Source organism: Oryctolagus cuniculus, chromosome 1 (assembly GCF_964237555.1).
Source record: "Oryctolagus cuniculus chromosome 1, mOryCun1.1, whole genome shotgun sequence".
Classification (NCBI taxonomy): Eukaryota; Metazoa; Chordata; class Mammalia; order Lagomorpha; family Leporidae; genus Oryctolagus; species Oryctolagus cuniculus.
Window position 1 is genome coordinate 198,019,159 of NC_091432.1, and position 20,558 is coordinate 198,039,716.

The window sequence follows — 20,558 nt, forward strand, 5'->3', positions numbered from 1 at the left end:
CCCCTGCCTGTGGCGCCTTCATCCCATATGGGCACTGGTTCTGTCCCAGCTGCTCCTCTTCCAATCCAGCTCTCTGCTGTGGCCTGGGAAAGCAGAAGATGGCCCGAGTCCTTGGGCCCCTGCACCCACATGGGAGACCAGGAAGAAGCTCCTGGCTCCTGGCTTCGGACTGGCACAGCTCCGGCCGTGGCGGCCATTTGGGGAGTGAACCAACTCTCCCTCTCACTGTCTGTCACTCTACCTCTCAAATAAATACAAAATCTTAAAAAAAAAAAAAAAACCTCTGTCTACATACATATCTGGGAGGAAAATGACATTTGCCTTCTGTTATATCCCCACAGCCTTGATGGAAAGGTATAAAAAGTCTTTCCCCAAATAACCTTGTCTGTGATCCTCACTGAAGTTAGGCTGTCAACTCACAGGGATGACAAAGAACAACAAAATTCCAAGTAGGAAAAGGCCATCATGAACATCTAAAGCATAGGACCAAAGGATTATCCAAAACAGAGCCTGGTAAGAAACAAGGGACAATTTGAATCCAAAAGTGCTATGTTCACAGCACATGAGTTCCAGAGAAGCCCCAGTTTAATCAACCATTGTTATCTTCTGTCCTTGTGGATTACCTAACCATATAGACTAGACCACGGCCTGATATTTTCTGCCTACTGTATGTACTATGACCAATAATTTTACTCAGTGGACAATTTTCACTGCACCACGCTTTGGGTAAGGCATCTTGTATTTGACCCCAGAAGCAAGTAGTGATTACTTTGGTACCTGTTGAATAAAGAAGATACTCTAAACCCACTGAGTAAATTATGCAAACAATCACCTGAACAGGCTGTGAACAGAGGGTGTTACTTCAGAAAAAACACATCCACTTCTAGAATTTTGTAATAGCAAAAAGCTGTTTCTTTTTAATAATACTAATTACATAAAGTGGGACATAATCGTACGTGATCCTCAACCAGGGAATGAATGTTTGGGGTTCTTAGATGTTTACACCTGAAGACAGATTGTTATCTTTTAGCAACCCTAAGATTTTTCAGGGGGCACCCCAATCCAGTGTTTGGTCAAGATTAGGGTGCTCCTCAGGTCTAGCCTTATTGTCCACATCAAACATAGGTGAAGGGGTACCACATTCTCCACATTTGAAGCTCCATCAGGCTCCCTGCCCCTACTCCACTGCAGTCCTACTCAGTGATGGCACAGATGCAGGGTGAAACAGCAGGAGAAAATACACTGATGTTAATCAGGAAGGGAGGGGGGTGCGACTTACTTCCAGGACTTCACATTGGAATTGTGCCTTGGCAGTGAGAGGTAGCCCAAGGCCCGTCCCAGGAAAAGAAGCAGGCACAGGGGCCAGGATTCAGGCTCCATTTTGACCCAACATTTATTATCCTTTTACAACATGTCATTTTTTGGTTTAGAAACTGCTTGTGATTAGTTTTCCAACAATAACTCAAAAGCATGTAAAATAAAAATCAACCTACTCTCTATATAAACACTCAGCAACTGTGGCCCCTCACCCACCTACCCAGGTTGGATAGGGGGAAGGGAGGGCTTGGGCAGCATTGAGTGAAGTGCAGATGCTTTCCTGTGGGGGTGGCGCTAGTGCCTGGGTTCACATCCCACACAGATCCCCTGCACTGCCTCAAACTATAACAGAAATGGCGTAGGCCCAAGGCCCAATTCCCTGTTGGTAATTCACTCTCCGCCTCCCAAATGAAAATTGCTTTTATTTTTATCGCTTTTGTATTTTTTGCAACAGAAACCCCCTGTCCAGAGTCTGACTGTAGCTGAACTGTTCAGACTGAAGAATGAAGCAGGCCGTGGGCGCACCCCTGGTCCCTCCTGGGCAAGCGCCCCCACCCCCTGGGAACAAGGTCCAGCCAGGCCAGCTCGCTGCATGCTGGCCAACATCACTTAGCCATACAGGTCATCATCATTGTCTTCTGTATACACACTGCCGCCTGTGCCGCCTCCACTGCCCTGACTGGGGCCAGCTCCACCCTGGTTCCCTGAAGGGAATCTGTGTACAAGAGCAGAATCAAAAATGAAAGTTAGAACAGGCCTGCACAGGATTTTCAGAACTACCCATCTAGCCTCCTTAGGGACTCCCAACACCTTGTTTGTGTAGGTCCCCAAGGCAATTTAACCACTGCTCACTGCCCTCAGTTACCTGAAGCTGCCAAATCCTCGACTCTGCTGAAGGGTCTGGGCAAACATCTCATACTTCCGAATGTCATTGTCACTGACAGAACGGCGGGCAAAGCGCATGGCTTCCTCAAAGTGATCTCGGCGAATCTCTGGCACTGGATCATCCTCTTCTACTTCCTATAGTGTTGGTAAACACAGACCACCAGAGTAGTTAAGGATTAGCCTGGACTCCATTCCTGGCCTCCCTGCCTCTCATTATTGTGGGAGTTTACTGGTTTGCCTGCCCCTCCAAATCCAACCTAAACTTCCTAAGACTGAGTCACTGCTCTGCTTAAAAATTCATCAGTGCATTCTCGCAAAGGGCAAACTATACAGATGAAAATCATATCAGTGGTTGCCAGGGGCTTAGAGAAGATGCTGTCTCAAGTGGCCTGAGGACACTTTATGGAACAGAAATTTCTTTATCTCAACTATGGTAATAGCCACAGACTTTACATATTTCTATCAAAAAGCATGAAAACTGATGTCAGCATCAGAGGGTTATGCCATCACCTGTCTGCCATACCAGCACCCCATGAGTGCCAGTTCAAGTCCCCGCTGCTCCTCTTCTGATCCAGCTCCCTGCTAATGCCCCTGGGAAAGCAGTGGAAGATGACCCAAATGCACCCACATGGGAGACCCAGATAAGTTCCTGGCTTTAGCCTGGCCCCAGCTCCAGTTGTTGCGGCTATTTGGGAAGTAAACCAGAAGATGGAAGATCTCTCTGTCTCTCCCTTTCTCTGTTAACTCTGCCTCTTGAATAAAAATAAATCTTAAAAAATTCCTGCAATTCTAGTACTAGAGAAAATTATGTGGGCTGCTTTTCCCTTTGTCAAACCCTTTCTATTCCACTGAGGCTACCCCAATTGCTTTGAATTATGAAATAGCTTCCTAGGATTATGACATCAGATTTTAAGCTCCTAAGGAAGGGAAAAATGTCACAGACCCCTTCCAAAAGACAAAGAAAGTCACTCATTAAGTCCTAAATATAATGCCAGGATACAGTGGGAATCAAGTGAGATGGTAAGAGTCCTTACCATCACAGAGCTTGCACATACACACATACAAACCTGTATTTCATTTTGGGGGTTCTATGGCTGCCTTCCCCAACCACCAAGGAGAGATCTATAGATCCTAGGATTAGATTCTGGGTTTGAAGCTCTTTCCCTTTTTTTGCTACACAACCACACTTTAATTTCCCTCCAGGACCTAGTTTAGACTGAGCATATAGCCCGCCCATCTCTTCTCAGCCTTATTCCAGACCAAACAGGCTCACTTCAGTGTTCTCTTTGGTGTCCTGATAAACATCTTAGTCAGAGCATCCTTCCAATACCATGCATTCTCAACTCTAGGGCATGGTGGAGACTGTTCCCTGACTCCTCAGGATTGAGACAGCTGGGGAAAAGATGCAGACTCACTCACCATGGCTGATGGGTTTGTTTGCCTCTCCCGTTCTCGCCTGATCTCACTTTCAATGGATTCACGGATGGCCAGTTTGCAAGCACGTTGGCAAATCTCTGTTAAGTCAGCTCCAGAGAAGCCATTGGTCATCTTAGCCAGGAACTCCAAATCCACATCCTAAAAGAAGCAAAGGAGCTATCAACATTTAGGTTTTCCTTCCCTGGAATATACAATTTTTGAGGCTACCCAAGCACTCCCAACTTCAGTTTGCCCCAGCTTCTGCCACTCCATTTTTCCTTCAAATAACATAATCCTTCAGACCTTCCACTTTCCTTTAGACCAATCCCATCCTCAGAAATCCCCAATGAATTTTATCTAAGGACTCATAGTAATCCCCATGGCCTGTGACCCTGCACCTGCCTTGGCAACAGGAGACTTGCGCAGGTTAGCTTTGAGGATGGCAACACGGGACTTCTCATCAGGAAGTGGGATGTAGATGAGCTGATCAAGACGTCCAGGTCTCAAGATGGCAGGATCAATGATATCAGGCCGGTTGGTAGCGCCAATGATGAACACATTCTTTTTTGTGGACATGCCATCCATTTCTGTCAGGATCTGGTTGATGACTCGGTCAGCAGCCCCACCACCATCTCCAATGTTACCACCACGAGCCTTGGCAATTGAATCCAGCTCATCAAAGAATAGCACACAGGGAGCAGCTTGGCGGGCCTGTAGGACGGACAGACTAACTCAACCAGGAACATAACTGGGTCTCAAATCTTAGAAGGAAAATGCAGTGAACTTCACTGCCCCACCTGGGTAACCAGCAGTAAGATGGTTTGATTCTCTTAAAGAAAACAGCCTCTATCCCTACCTTGCCCCAAGCAAGGGAACAGATAGCCCTCCTTCCCTCTCTCCCTTCTATAGCTCACCTTGTCAAAGATTTCCCTAACATTGGCTTCAGACTCCCCAAACCACATAGTAAGCAGCTCAGGACCCTTGATGGAGATGAAGTTGGCCTGACATTCATTAGCAATGGCTTTGGCCAGCAGAGTTTTCCCACATCCAGGAGGTCCATAGAATAGAACTCCCTTGGAGGGTGTCATGCCAAACTTGAGGAATTTGTCTGGATGCTCCACAGGATACTAGAAGGAAATGAGAAAAAGATTCAAGGCTATCTTCATATTTTTAAAGAAATCTAACCAAACAGAAGCATCTTTCCCACCACTTCATGGTGTACTCCACCATGTAAAATCCAGGTTCTCTAGAAGCAGAAAGACTTCCTAGTGCCTCAAATTCTAAGAGAATGGCAGGTCTCTCGGTTGTGGCCACAACTCTTCAACGTGCTGACTCCCTGAGACCACCCAGGAGAGAATGAACTTCAATGAACTGAAGCAGTGATTCACCCTGGACCAAGTCAACCTACCTGGACCAGTTCCTGAAGTTCACGTTTGACATCCTCCAGGCCCCCGATGTCTTCCCAGGTTACTTGTGGTACCTCTACCACAGTTTCCCGCAGTGCTGATGGGTTGCTCTGACTTAAGGCCCACTAAAAAGGGAGGAAAAATGGAAATGAGACTTAACCAGGGGAGGGGTCAATGTATATACGACTGTACCAGAGGTAGAGGTATGGCCCTTACCCGGAAGTCATCCATAGTAACTGCCAGGGAGTTCATGACCTCAGCATCAATGGTCTCATCCTCTAGGTCAATGAGATCCATCTTCTTGCGGATGGCCTGCAGAGCAGCCTCCGAGCACAGGGCTGCTAAATCAGCACCCACGTGCCCATGAGTCTCATTGGCTACCTGCAGAGAGAAGATCTACTTACTATGCCATCTCAAAGACAGAGCTGCCTTCAGGAAGCTTGAAGACAACAGAATGTTGGCCCCTTCCCCTGATTTCTATATCTGGGTCATCCCATTTCCTTAACTAGCAGACCCTTCACTGGCTAGGGTTTAAATACTCAAGTCTGGGACTTGAGGCCTAGAAATAAAACTTGCCCAACAACTCAGGTTTACTTTTAACATATTATCAACTGAGACACATGCCAGCTCTGATTTCCTGAACTCAATCTGAGCTCATTTCCTTTCCCTTACCCATGAATCAAAACGAATCTAGTAACAGCTTAAGTTTATGTCCCTAGCCAGTTCCCTACAAACTGCCTAGGAAAAGAGATATCCTAACTCCTGGTCAGCTCTCATCACCACTCCACCTGTTCCAGGTCCACATCATCTGCCAGCTTCATGTTCTTGGTATGGATCTGAAGAATTTCCAAGCGTCCTGTAGCATCAGGGATTCCAATATCTACCTCCCTGTCAAAGCGACCTGTGGGACAGTGTGTGAACATAGACAGGGCTCATTTCTGGACCAGAGGGAAAAAGGAAGAAGCCTAAAGTGACTGATCATCTCAGTTAACTCAGAACTGTACTGGCATTAGCACTGAAAGTCCTATGTCTCTGGAAACCCCTCAGTCTCAAGCCAATCAGGATGGCTGGTCACTCTAGACAGGATACAGGATACAAGGACCCTTGTGCCCTACCACTGCAAAAAAACTTCAAGGAATCCTCATAATCAAATCAGGTGACTCAGATGAAGGATAGAGATTAAACTCAATAGATCTATAATCTCTCTATGAGCAAGGAAAGGGTGAAGGAAGCTGGAGTCCTTACCAAACCGTCGCAGTGCCGGGTCAATGCTGTTGGGTCTGTTGGTTGCTGCCATAACTATCACGTGTGCCCTCTGCTTTAGTCCATCCATAAGGGTCAACAATTGTGATACAATACGCCGCTCCACCTCCCCGTGAGTCTGGCAGGACAAATGTCTGGTCAGAAGCAATGTTAGGACCTTTCAACCTCCCACCATTCCCTCGGGTAAACTCCTACTTTCTCTCTTTTGGGAGCAATGGCATCCAGTTCATCAATGAAGATGATGGCAGGAGCATTCTTCTCCGCTTCCTCAAAGGCTTTACGAAGATTGCTCTCAGACTCACCAGCCAACTTGCTCATGATCTCAGGACCTGAAAGAAAACAAAATGAAGACAATGATAAAATTACAACCTTTCCCAGTCCCAAAATAAATCAGTTACCTTATCTGCCCTAGGATAGGTCCTGGATGAGAAGATACTAACTTCCGTCTACCTTCTCACCAATGCCAGCTATCACCCAGGACAGCCACAAAGCTGGGGTAGAGAAACCAAGCACATTTTTTTCAAAGTGTAAAGGTCTCTGGCAAGAGCAGGAGACATCACACAAGCTGGATCTCTACAGCTTAACATTCTCTAAGAGACAGGTGGTGTTGGCCCATCTTCCCTAAGCCTCTCAAATAGGCATCATACCTTTATTTTATTTTTTTTTTTAATTCCAACTTGCTCCCCCTTAAATATCTTGGGGCTGGCATTGTGGAGTAGCAGGTAAAGCTATCACCATGCCACACAAGCATCCCATATGGGAACCAGTTCACGTCTCAGCAGCTCTACTGCCAATCTAGCTCCCTGCTAAAGGCCTAGAAAAGCAGTGGAAGATGGCCTAAATGCCACCCACATAGGAGACCCAGATGAAGTTCCTGACTCCTGGCTTCAGCCTGGCTCAGACTGGGCCCTTGTGGTCATTTGGGGAGTAAACCAGCGGATGGAAGATCTCTGTCTCTCCCTCTCTCTGTAACTCTTTTAAATACATAAATATTCCTTACAAAAATGTACACAACTTTTTCTAGGTTGAGGGGAAAAGACAAAAAGTATCAGTATAAAATATCTCCCACTTGGCCGGCGCCACGGCTCACTAGGCTAATCCTCCGCCTGCGGCGCTGGCACACCGGGTTCTAGTCCCAGTCGGGGCGCCGGATTCTGTCCCGGTTGCCCCTCTTCCAGGCCAGCTCTCTGCTGTGGCCAGGGAGTGCAGTGGAGGATGGCCCAAGTGCTTGGGCCCTGCACCCCATGGGAGACCAGAAGCACCTGGCTCCTGCCATCGGATCAGTGCAGTGCGCCAGCCACAGCGTGCCGGCCGCGGCGGCCATTGGAGGGTGAACCAGCGGCAAAAGGAAGACCTTTCTCTCTGTCTCTCTCTCTCACTGTCCACTCTGCCTGTCAAAAAAAAAAAAAAAAAAAAAATCTCCCACTTGTTGCTGACCTGTCTATAATGTACCCCAGCAAAAGATGCTAAAGTGTGCATGAGAGCATGGCTGCAAATGGATGTTATCAATGAGCTGTTCAGGCCAGGGCTAGTTCTAGACAGACACAAGACAAATCAAATCTCTTACCATTGATCAGGAAGAAGAAGGCCCCAGTTTCATTTGCCACAGCTCGGGCAATCAGGGTCTTCCCTGTTCCAGGAGGTCCATAGAGCAGGATTCCCCGAGGAGGCTGGGGACCAACATAAGAGCAATTAGAATTAGACTCCTGACTTCTCAACGCCACTCACCTCAAACTGGCTTGACTAGGACTCTAGAAAGGGTGAGAATTAGAATTCAATTCTGGGAGCCGGCACTGTGGCGCAGCAGGTTAACGCCCTGGCCTGCAGTGCCAGCATCCCATATGGGTGCCGGTTCAAGTCCCAGCTGATCCACTTCTGATCCAGCTCTCTGCTGTGGCCTGGGATAGCAGTGGAAAACGGCCCAAGTCGTTGGGCCCCTGCACCTGCATGGGAGACCCGGAGGAAGCTCCTGGCTTCCGATTGGCACAGCTCTGGCCGTTGCAGCTAATTGGGGAGTGAACCATCGGATGGAAGACCTCTCTCTCTCTGTGTAATTCTGACTTTCAAATAAATAAATAAATCTTAAAAAAAAAAAAAAAAGAATTCAATTCTGACACCATTAAGAATGAGCCTTTCATAGAAAGGTAAGACATTGTGGCAAAAAACGTTCTACATGAAGGATCTCTGTTACTGAGACCCCAGCAGAAAGAAGTGGCCATCAAAGAAGGATGTACTCTACTCTAAAGGGAGAACTTTCACTTTGCTTGTGGCCTTGTCCAAATATTGACAAAGTTTGTGAACTCAAAAGGCTTCCATAGCCTAGGTAGCTCATGTCAAGAGCCTCGGGTAGTCAATGACATCATACATAAGCACTGTTAATAGTTAAATCAACAACAAGAGTCACTGTGCACTAACTTCCCATGCAGGACCTCTGTCCTCAGTGAGTTGTATATCAGAGTTAACTGTAAAACTAGTTCTCAGTTTGTATGTGTGTGTGCAAATTGTTGAAATATTCTGTGTACAAAGTTAATTGAAAATCAATCTTAACGGAGAATGGGACTGGCAAGGGGAGAGCGAGGAGGAGGAGGAGGAGGAGGAGGAGGGGTGGGAAGGTGGGTATGGTGGATGGTGGGAAGAATAACTATATCCCTAAAGTTGTACAGTTGTACTTATGAAATTTGTACAAAAAAAAAAAAAAAAAAAAAAAAAAAAAAAAAAAGCCTTGGGGGCTGGCGCTATGGTGCAGTGGGTTAAGCCATTGTCTGCATATGGGTACTGGTTCAAGTCCCAGCTGCTCTACTTCTGATCCAGCTCCCTACTGACACACCTGGGAAGGCAACAGAAGATCGCCCAAGCAGTTTGGACCCTTGCACCCATGTGGGAGACCTGGATAAAGCTCCTAGATCTGGCTTCATCCTTGCCCAGCCCTGCCCACTGCAGCCATTTAGGGAGTGAACCAGCGGATGAAGATCTCTCTCTGCAATTCTGACTTTCAAATACATAAATAATAAACTTCAAAAAAAAAAAAAAGAACAATAAGCCTTTGGTACAGCAATTAAGACACCCCTTGGGATGCCTATATCCCATTTCAAAGTGCATGGGCTGGAATCCCAGCTCCACTTCCAGCAACCTGCTAATGTGCACCCTTGGAGGCAGCAGTACTTGGAGGCTCAACTACTTGGGTGGCTGACACTCTCGTGGGAGACCTAGATTGAGTTCTAGGTTTCTGGCTTTAGCCTGGCCCAACCTTAGATGATGCATTTGGGGAGTTAATCAGAAATGTAAAATCTTTCTGCCTTTCAAATAAAATTAAAATAAATATTTAGGGGCCGGCGCTGTGGCACAGTGGGCTAAAGCCCTGGCCTGAAGTGCCGGCATCCCATATGGCCACTGGTTATAATCCCAGCTGCTCCACTTCCGATCCAGCTCTCTGCTATGGCCTGGGATAGCAGTAGAAGATGCCCCAATTCCTTAGGCCCCTGCACCCACGTGGGAGACACGGAGGAAGCTCCTGGCTCCTGGCTTCAGATCGGTGCAGCTCTGGCTGTTGCGGCCATCTAGGGACTAAACCAACAGATGGAAGACCTCTCTTCTCTCTTTATCTGCCTCTCCCCTCTCTGTGTAACTCTTTCAAATAAATAAAATAAATCTTTAAAAATTTTTTTTAAATAAATAAATATTTAAACTGATCTTCCCAACTCAATTTAAAAACAGAAAAATAAACCTTTAGTTTACCTCTGGCCATATGTACTCCTGTTACCAACAGGGAAACCACTGCCAGGAAGCTACCGACAGTTATGAGTATAACTTGCACAAAAGACTAAGGGTAGATAAATCACCCTAAAAAACTGAGAGCCAAGGGCTCAATTTTAGAAAGATGAAGGTCCAAATATGAAGCCATTTAAGAAAGCAGGCTCTATCCTCTTCACTGCCAGAGGCTCACTCACTCCAGTAATCACAGCCTTCTAGGATTTATTTTCACGTTGGAATGCTATCTTTAGAGTAAACCTCAAGTTTCCCTCTTTGAAGCTCTCTTCTGTGGCCTTATCCACAGGCAGGACATTGAAAATGCCTATGGGGGGGGGGGGGGTGCTGACACTGTGGCGTAGTGGGTAAGGCTGCTTGCATCCCATATGGGCACCGGTTCAAGTCTCAGCTGCTCCACCTCCGATCCAGCTCTCTGCTATGGCCTGGGAAAGCAGTAGAAGATGACCCATGTCCTTGGGCCCTTGCGCCCACATGGGAGACCCGAAGAAGCTCCAGGCTTGGGATCGGTTCAACTCTAGCCACTGAGGCCATTTGGGGAGTGAACCAGCATATGGAAGACCTCTCTCTCTCTGCCTTTCCTTCTCTCTCTGTGTAACTCTTTCAAATAAATAAATCTTTAAAAATAAATAAAGAAATAAACAAAAAGAAAATGCCCACATGGAACAGGAAATTATCTGTATAATGCTTACTAGGCAAAACAGTAATTTCACCTTCAGCATGTACCACCTATAGAAAAGGTCAGAAAGCTACACTGTAGACCAGTGCATCTCTAATGTCTTGGACTCAGGACCCTTTACACTGCACAGAATTCCCTTCTATTGGTGACCATGCTATAGAAATGGGGGTAGATTCTTGTGAGAATTTTAGTACACGCCACGACACAACAATTAATTTTACATTTTTCAAGTTATAAAAAAATAAAAATATATGCAACAGAGAACTCAATCTGCTCTGTTCTAGACCATCAGTAGCCCTAATGAATTTAGAGTCTTCTATTAGGCCAAAAAATATATTATTGCCCTCTAATCCAAGGCAAATAATGAAAGCCATGCATAAAAGCATTCCAGGATGACAATGAATAGTCAGTCACTAATCACCACTCTAGTCTTGATACCCAGCACCTGGGATGCTCACCTTCACACCAATTGCCTTGAAGAGTGCAGGATGTCTCAGGGGCAGTTCCACCATCTCCTTTATCTGAGCTAGCTGCTTCCTGCAGCCACCGATGTCATCATAGCCTACTTCATTCAAGGATTCTTCCTCATCCTGAACATGGAAGAGACAAAGAAACATGACAGGAATACTGTATTACCAGAAGCTGAGTATTTCCAAATCATCCTAGTAATATGGTGTGGAAATGTTGCTGTGTAAGAAGAGTCTCCGCTAAAGTTATTATGGCTCAAAGAACAACTAAAACTTCCAAAGCAAAGACTTCTAGCACAGCCTTTCCCTCTCACACTGCTCCGAGTCCTCCTGGGAATGGTTCCCTAAAACCTGCAGCTGTGAACCCTAGGAATAAGAAGAGGTCTGGATGATATCATCAGCTTTACTTCAACAGTTATTCCAGTGACTTCTATCTTTCAGGTTCATCTATATTTTTAAAACTCCTGGCATTATGTGCCTGGTAAAGCAGCAGAAGATGGCCCAAGCGCTTGGGCCGCTGCCCACCACATGGAAGAAGACCTGGATAGAGTTCCTGGCTTCTGGCTTCAGCTCAGCCCAACCCTAGCCATCAGCAGTCATTTGGGAAGTGAAGCAGCAGATGGCAGGTCTCTTTCTCTCTTTGTAACTCTGCCTCTCAAAACAAAACAAAACAAAACAAAACAAAACAAAAAAAAACACACCAGTAACAACAACAAAAATTCCTGGTATAGCAGGGACTACAGCATTGTGGTACAGGGGGTTAAAGCTGCCACCTGCCACACCGGCAGCCCATATGGGCCCCAGTTTGTATCCCCACTGTACCAATTCCAATCCAACTCCCTGCTAATGGCCTGGGAAAAGCAGAGAAAGATGGTTCAAGTGTTTGGGCCCCTGCCACCCACATGGAAGATCTAGATGAAGCTCCTTGCTTCAGCCTGGCCCAGCGCTGGCCATTGCAGCCATCTAGGAAGTGAACCAGTAGATGGAAGCTGTCTCCCCTTACTCTTTCATCTTTTAAAAATAAAGAGAGGCCGGCACCGCGGCTCAGTAGGCTAATCCTCCGCCTGCGGCGCCGGCACACCGGGTTCTAGTCCCAGTTGGGGCGCCAGATTGTCCCAGTTGCTCCTCTTCCAGTCCAGCTCTCTGCTGTGGCCCGGGAAGTCAGTGGAGGATGGCCCAAGTGCTTGGGCCCTGCACCCGCATGGGAGACCAGGAGAAGCACCTGGCTCCTGGCTTCGGATCAGTGCAGCCAGCCATGGTGGCCATTTGGGGGAGTGAACCAATGGAAAAGGAAGACCTTTCTCTCTTTCTCTCTCTCTAACTCTGCCTGTCAAAAATTAAAAAATAAGAGAAAGAAAAAACAAGGCCAAGAAGTAAGTGGATAGGAACTTTCCAGCCTCTAGAAAGCCAATTAGTTCCAAAATGTGTTGAAAGCTGAAACATGACTGCCTCACTGAATAAGAATAAGAATCAGTGCTGGGATCACAGAGAAAACTCACCTCTCGTTTGATAGGCTCCCCTTCACAGTGGATCACTGTGTCTGGAGCAACAATGCAATAAGGGCTGGGATCTGTCTCCACTACTTTGAATTCCACAGCACGCATGCCACCCCGGACAAGGAAAATGTCTCCTAAAAGAACAAGTGTAAGCACAGTTAGAAGTGTTAACTAGAAGACTGAGAATTTCTCAAGAGATCCTGAGGTCTAAACTACCAAGTTCACTAGACATAGCCCTAGCTCCCTGCCCACCCTCCACTGTCTTAGTAAGCACACAGCAAGAGTTAAAAAGCTAATCCCTAAAAAGTCCCACTGTTACTTAAGAGCGCAATGAATAAAACCTGATGTGTCCTAAGCCCATAAAGTTTTAACTTCTGAGGTACAGACAGCTCAAGCTCTTACTACAACCACCAATTGTACAGCTATACATTTTGGACTGTGGACACAGCCAAAATGGACCACTTTCTCCCTCCAAGAAACATGAAAGGATAGCTTACTCTCCTGGAGTAGAGATAGAGGGAAAGAAAACATAGAAACATGTACAAGGATGCATGCATGACCAAAAATACAGAAACACTGCGGGGTTCATTTTCCAAGTATCCCTCTAATCATCCTTAAGCTCAATCCCCAGAATTATCACTTACCTTTCCGAATGGGTCGATAAGCTTCCAAGAAGTACGGTTTAAGATACACCTCAAAGAGATTGCCAGTGATGCCTTCCACTGTGTCGTCAATGGGCAGCACATGGATCCGTTTACCATACTTCACATCAGGGCATGGCTGGATGCTGAGGATGACAAGCAGACTCCACATTACCAACTGCACTGCAGCACCAGCACTGTGTGTCCACAAGGGCCTGGCACAGACAGCTGATGGCAATTCAAAGAGAAAAACAGAGATGGATTTAGGTGAAGAAAGAAAGGAAAGCAGGGTAGGAGTAAAGGCAAAGAAACAGCGAAGCAGAACTAAGACAAGTCACATTCAGGGTAGGACAGGAGGAGAAGCCACTAGGGCAGCCAAATCCTAGTCAAAGAGCCCAAATAAAGAACATTTAGAATGCTCACAAAGACGACATGTGGGGTCTACAAAGAAAGATATCCAAAGATAGTCCTTCTAACTAACACTGGTAACCCATTATTACAAAGGGAGATCTTGATCTGGTGTCAAAGTTCAGAGAAATAGAAGTGAAAAAATTAAAAACGTTCTCAGCCAGGAAATCAGAACACCTTGATAAAGTGCCTAAATACCCTCCCTCCACCCCCATCCCCAAGACTCCATGAAAAAGAATCAGATGCTTCAGATGATACTGGCCTGATGGTGGGTGGCTGGGGAGCAGTGGCAAGAGATGACTCCAAGATGGGAGAGCCTCTTGCCTACATTTATATAACAAGAAAAAAATCACTCACATTGGAGATACCTCTACCCTGCATTAGATCTGGATCCTTGAAAACCTGCTAGAAGGGGCTGGTATTATGGAGCAGCAAGTGCCAGTCTGAGTCCTATCTACTCTGCTTCAGATCCAGTTCCCTGCCAATGCACAGTGGATGATGGTGCAAGTACCTAGTCCCCACCACCCCTGTGAGAGACCCAGAGGGAGTTCCAGGCTCTTGGCTTCTGCCTGGCCCAGCCTAAACAGAAGATGCAAGAGATCTCTATTGTTGCCACGCTTTCAAATAAATCTTAAAAAAAAAAAAAAAAAAAAAAAAAAAAAAAAAAAAAGACCTGCTAGGCACCCACCTTCCATACCCAGATCTACACTCCCTTCCCAGTCCCTAATACAAGCCATTAATTCAACACAGTAGTGAGGAAGTTATTTGGCAGAGAGACACCCTCAAATGGCATCCAAAACCAGGGTCTAAGGTATGGTGGGTTACACTTCTGGTAGGAAAAAACAAACATATCAAAAAGTCATGCAGCAGCAGATTTTGAAGTCTCAGAAAGGCAGAACAGAAACCTAAAGACAACAACAAAATATGAGTCTTCCCAGCCAGGAGGCTTCCTCTAACTGCAGCTGCCGAAGATTTCATCCTGGCTATAATGCAAGCTATGTCTGGCCTCCCATCCCGGAGGGGCCAAGAATCCCCCACACACACCTGATGACATCCCCTAGGCGTACGCGAAGATTATTCCGAACCACTCTATTCATTCGAATCTTCTCATCAGAACATGTGTCATCAGAAAGCACAATGCACACAGCTTCCCGCCTCTTCTTTCCTTTCAGCAACACTGTGTCACCTCGGAACAACTGCAGTTCATCCATCTTGGGCTGAGGAAAGAAGGTTAAGGCCTTTGGGTCACTGGGCAGAAGGGGGTAAGCAGCAGCCCTGGAGGTTGGGATTCCCAGTAAACCCCACTCTATCTGCGGTCACTGCAAGAAAAATGAGAGAAGAAACCTGGGAAAATCCCTCAAGTAAGTACCATAAGGAAAGACAGGACTGTGGACCCAACTTACCTGGGATAAGGACACCACACTGTTGTCCTCATTAATGGCTTCATCAACAATTAACCGATTGGGACGGTTCTTCTGTTTGAGAATGGCTGTTGATAAGTCATCACCTTTTGAACTAGAAAGAGGAAGTGAAATCAGTGCTAACAGATACTCCAACCTGAAAGGCCCACCAGTCTAAAAATCATAATTAGGGAAAAAAGAATAGATAGATGAAGTCAACCCTGCAGCAGAGCTCAAAGGAAGGAAATTCAGCCAAGGTCACAAGGAGCAATATCTAGTATATATTACATTCCTCGTTCTAGCAGCTCCTAGTATTTTCAGTACTAATGTCCCAGCTGGAAGGCCCCAAGTAATCTTGCCCCAGGGTCAGGGAACTATGGCCTAAGAATAATTGAAGACATAACAGAAATAAAGGTTGCATAGCAATTTTACAAGAGTAGAGAGCCTTTTATCTGCCAAGAGCCTTTCAGATATTTATAACATCATTCGTAGGCCATACAAAATTATCAACTTAAAAATGAGCCTGCTATAGATTTATTGAATTTCAAATCCTGCCAGCAGTTGACTTAGCAGGGCCAAACCGAATGATTTCATAGGCCTTTTATGGCCCACAGGCTGGACATCCTCCATCTCTGCATTAGAGAAATGAAAATAGTCTTTGACTGTATAGAACAGTGGTTAAGAGCAGGGTTTTGGTACTCAGTCTGTTAGGTCTGAATTCCAACCATGCCATTGCTTAATTGTGATCTTGGCAGAACAAATTAGCTAAATTCTCTGGACTTTGATATTCTTACCTGTAAAATGGGGACTATAGTAGTACCTATCTCACAGGCTTATTGTTTTTAGCTAGACAACAAATATTGAAATGTGGGGCCAGCATTGTGGTACAGTAGGTTAAGCCACCATCTATGAAGCCAGCATCCCATATGACTGCCAATTCAAGTCCCAGCTGTTCTGCTTAGGATCCATCTCCCTGCTAATGCACCTGGGAAGGCAGTGGAAGATGGCCCAAGTGTTTGGGCCTTTACCACCCACACGGGAGACCCGGATGAAGTCCAGGCTTCTGGCTTTGGCCTGGCCTAGCCCTGACCATCGAGGCCATTTGGGGAGTAAATCACAGAATGGAAGATCTCTGTCTCCCTCCCTCTCTCTGTCACTCTGCCTTTCAAATACAATATCTGTCACAAACTATTTATTAATAGTCACCATGATTAGCAAAAGCACAAACTCTCTTTGCCTCCCAGGAAATAAAATGAGTCAACAACTTCCCTTAGGGTTCAAGGAGGTAAGCCTGGGGTCACAATGAGGCAGAAGCACTAGTGCTTCCTTCCTTAAAGGATAAACCTGTTGAATGCCAAGCACAAACCTCAGCATCATCAGAAAAACCACTAACAGATCTGGAACCTTCAGAAAAATGCTGAAGTTCAAAAGGAGATTCACAGTAATTTCTCTAAAGGCACACAACTCCAAAAAACCAAAACCAGAAAACATTGAAACATGGGGTAAACCCAAATCCCTCCTCACCCAAACCAAGGTTGCCTAAATCTCAATTCAGTTGTCACTTTCAAGAAGCTGAGATCATTCACCAGACAATGGTATCAATTTCCTCCCTAGCTCGTCTCCAGCCTTCACTCCTACTATACTCAGTGGACTCCTCTTTTGAAGCACTACTCCCTTTAGTAAGGCTCAGGGAAGCATGAGCATCAGCCAAACAGGCCAGACAATATGGAAAGCAAAAGAAAAAAATTATTTCTTCATTCAACAAATTCATCAGTGTCTACTATAATGACAGGCACTGTTCTAGGAGTTGGGCATACAGTTATTTCCCATTGGAAATATCTTCACAAATTGCAAAGAGAGAGGGGAAAGGTGCCTGTGTTCTAGAATGATAGGGAGCTAAGAAGTTTTTTTTTGTAAAAGATGTATTTATTTTTTACTTGAAAGTCAGAGTTACACAAAGAGAGGCACAGAGAGAGAGAGAGGTCTTCCATCCGATGGTTCACTCCCGCCGATCCAAAGCCAGGAGCTTCTTCCTGGTCTCCCATACGGGTGCAGGGGCCCAAGGACTTGGGCCATCTTCTACTGCTTTCCCAGGCGATAGCAGAGAGCTGGATCGGAAGTGGAGCAGCTGGGTCTCAAACTGGCGCCCATATGGGATGCCGGCACTTCAGGCCAGGGCATTACCCTGCTGCGCCACAGCGCCGGCCCCAGCTAAGAAGTTTTAATATCTCTGTTCCTGACATACCTCATCAGAAAAACAAACCCCAAATTAGCAAGAGGATAAATGTCAGGTTCATTTGAAAAAATATTTCCTTTTCTCTCCCCCCACCAAAAAGAAATACAAACCCCACTCATCTAACAAAGCTTTCAGCAGACCCGCATGACATGGGTTGTATGCCTTTAAGCTAGTTTCTAAGGGTAAAGTCTCCTCAGCTCAAACTTGCCTGCTTCATCCCAAAAGTACTACTCTTGACACAATGCTGCAGAGAAGGCACTCTCAAAGCTGACCAACACCCCAGAGACCAAGCATGGTCAATGTGACAACTACAGACAATCAGTGCAAAGCCCTGGGTTCTCTTGCTCCCCCACCCATAAACCACCCTTCCAGGAGCCTCCTGTCTGCCTACTTGATGCATAGAACCGGGCTAGGCATCATGATATGTACTTTAATCTCATCAACTACATTCTAAGAAAACTCCCAAACTGCCTACCATTACTTATCCTGGCTCTGAATGTGAGTGGTATGCCCCTCACGCATGGTAAAGATCAAGATCAGAGGTGATTATCTCTTAGCAAATTCAGCCAGACCACGGCCGGCAGCCGTCACAGATGCTCTTTGTGGACATGCCCCATCACCTGCACACTCCAGGCACTTTTCAGAACCAATAGTGCGCAGAGGACTTGGAGGGGTTTCAGGTAAGAGTCATCAAGATGACCTAGAGGTTCAGAAACTGCCTATGATGCTAGTTTCCAAACAGTTTAGATTTTTATTTTTGAAAACAAAAGACTGGATATGACCTAAGAGGCTATTTTAAGTATTGATATGCGGTTCTTTTAAAGGAGCAACTTCCTCCCAACTCAGAAATTAACACACCTCTAAATTCTAATCTCCCTTAGGCAGGTGACTGCACGGAGAGTTTCGGTCGGCCGGCTGTGGCATTTGGGTTTTTCGAGGCGTTTTTTTCCCTAGCATCTAAATGGAATGGGCTGAGGTGTTTTTCTAAGGGGCCCCAAAGCCCCAGGGACGAGAAAATTTCTCAATACAGCTGCCTGGGGAAAGGGACGTCCTTGTAAGTGTTGGCACGGTTCGGGCAACATCACAAAAAGCTGAAACCGAAGAAGGCCTTTGAAATAAGCACTGAGATTCGAACCCTAGCAAGGAGCTAAAGCAGTGGAGAACTCTTTTCTCCCTCCCTCGAAGTCCTAATAGCAGGGAAAACTGACTGAGGCGTTCACCACAGCAGGCCGCAAGTGGGAGAAGGGCCGCAAGTCGGAGGCAGACCCTGCCGGCTCCCGCACCCCGGCCCGGGTCGGCTCGCCGCCACACGGCCGCCGCGCGCTTCCCCGAGCGGCCGGGCCTCCTCCGGCCTCCGCCGCAGTCTCCGGGCTCCCGAGGCCTTCACGTGGCCCCAAGTCCACGCCCACCGCGCCCGGCTGGGGCCTCGGGCGCGCGGGGCCTGCTCTCCTCGGGGACCAAAGGTCTTCCGCGAGTGGGAGGCCGGGTCGCGGGCCGGCGCTCCACAGCCTCGAGGCCCCGCGTCGGCAGTGGCGGGCCGAAGACCTCACTGAGCCGGGACGGCCGTCCCGAGGGAGCCCGTCAGGCCGGCCGGGGCCTGCATGACACAGCACGATCCGGCCCAGGCTCCGACCCGGGCCCAACGCAAGCCCCGCCTAGGGGGCGCGCGGGTGCGCGGCCGGGCCCGGCCGGGGCCGCAGCCCCTCGTTCACCCCCTTTCTTGTTTTCCCGCTCGCTCTCCTTCCCCGTCTCCACCTCTCACACTCGCCCGCCGTCAGGCCGGCCGGGCCTACTCAGCGCGTCGGGTCCCGCGGTGCGCGACCCCGCCGCCGGAGGACGGGCACGCGCACACACTTACTCGGCTCCAGAGGCCATGGCGCGCGCCTCTCCCGGTCGGCGGCTGTGGCGGCCCGCGGGTAACGGCTACGAGAATGGCAAGTGACGGACTTGGCCGGAGCTCGGCTCTCCCAGGCAAGGGGCGAGTAGCAGCGACACACCAGCAGGCGGCCTCCCCTCACGCTTCCTCCCAGAGGCACCTGGGCGGCAGGCGGGCGGGAGACGCTGACTCTTGGTCCGCGAGGGGGCAGCGGCAGCGGCGAGTAAAACGACGGCTGCAGACGCTTCGCTGAGACTGAGCTGAGAAGAGCCGAATCATCGGAAGGAAAGCTGCTCTCACCTCAGCCAATCAGCGCTTGCCCTGGGGCCTTCCGCCCGCCTCTCCGCGCCTCTCCCCAGCAACCCGACGACCACAGCCAATCAGGAAATTCGTTTAGGGCCTGGCTCCCGCCTCAGGGATACAACACGCCTAGTAACGCCACGTCAATTGGCCGCAAGGCTACGCTTCCTCGACGGATTGGGATTCCCGACCAATCAAAGAAAGGAATAGGGCCCAATCGGCTGGAGAGAGGAAGGCCTTTAATCTCTCGGAGGCGGACTCTCCCACTTGGCTCCAGTTCATTGGCTCCTGAGCCTATCCCCTGGAAGAACCTAGCACAATGGATTGAACCCTTGTATTAGTCTAGTCCTGTTGAAGCGATAACCTATACAGTTTCTCTTCCAGGCTGGAGATCCTCTTACTCCATTACCCTCGCCCTCTTCCTGGTCCTTTAAAACACCGGCTCCAGCCACATCTGTTCTGGACCCGCATGCTGACTAGCACCCAGCTCTTCATCCACACTACCCTATTCGTCATTACAGCCTGATGACCAATGCCACAGGCTTTAGTTTCTCAGCGTTTGGGAGTGCATGCTCCCTTTACCATACACTACCAATGACTGGATGGAGGGCATGCAAGTCCATAGAGTTCAAAGGGCAACCACATAACACGGCGGATTCAATAGAGGCAAAGGCAGCAAGGAAACTGCATGCTGGGACTTGAAGTCCTGAGCCCAAAGTGACAGCCATTCCTGATGACAGTTAACAGGCTGACTCACGCACCTTCATCCCCTACTCATACAGGCACAGTGGACTGACACAGGACATTTCCAGAACTTGGGATCAGGGAGAAGATGAGGAGACTCCCAGGTCTGCCTGTCACCCCTAAGTATTAAGTACCTGCCCTTGTCCAGAGAGGTCTGTCTAGTACAGACCCAACTCTGCTCTGTCACCACGCACAGGATCCCGGGCTGTGGGGCTGTGCTTTTTCGCAATGGGAAGGAATAAAGCTGCTGCTTCCCGAA

At 47.7% G+C, this 20,558-nt stretch overlaps 1 protein-coding gene across 2 annotated transcripts; it reads right to left on the reverse strand.

Moving 5' to 3' along the window:
- Positions 1-889: 889 nt before the first annotated feature.
- Positions 890-19,592, reverse strand: VCP (valosin containing protein). Of its 2 annotated transcripts, none has more exons than XM_002708010.5 (17): positions 19,238-19,592; positions 15,147-15,258; positions 14,788-14,960; positions 13,339-13,481; positions 12,698-12,828; positions 11,190-11,321; positions 7,855-7,957; positions 6,483-6,616; positions 6,270-6,405; positions 5,813-5,925; positions 5,241-5,405; positions 5,027-5,149; positions 4,533-4,745; positions 4,021-4,329; positions 3,622-3,777; positions 2,183-2,337; positions 890-2,032 (listed from the first exon to the last, which is right to left on the reverse strand). In XM_002708010.5, exons 1-17 carry the CDS (start codon positions 19,252-19,254, stop codon positions 1,927-1,929), a joined length of 2,421 nt encoding a protein of 806 aa, XP_002708056.1. In that variant the 5' UTR covers positions 19,255-19,592; the 3' UTR covers positions 890-1,926. The 2 variants fall into 2 exon arrangements, with proteins under 2 accessions (XP_002708056.1, XP_069909903.1); XM_070053802.1 differs by having other exon boundaries at positions 14,788-15,062; positions 19,238-19,517.
- Between the last annotated feature and the right edge of the window lie 966 nt (positions 19,593-20,558).

Excerpts from the sequence above, each read along its gene's own strand:
- VCP (XM_002708010.5), bottom strand. Across the intron at positions 5,926-6,269 it reads CCCGGCACTGCGACGGTTTG|GTCGCTTTGACAGGGAGGTA; the intron begins GTAAGGACTCCA and ends ACTGTCCCACAG. Across the intron at positions 4,330-4,532 it reads TTAGGGAAATCTTTGACAAG|GCCCGCCAAGCTGCTCCCTG; the intron begins GTGAGCTATAGA and ends TCCGTCCTACAG.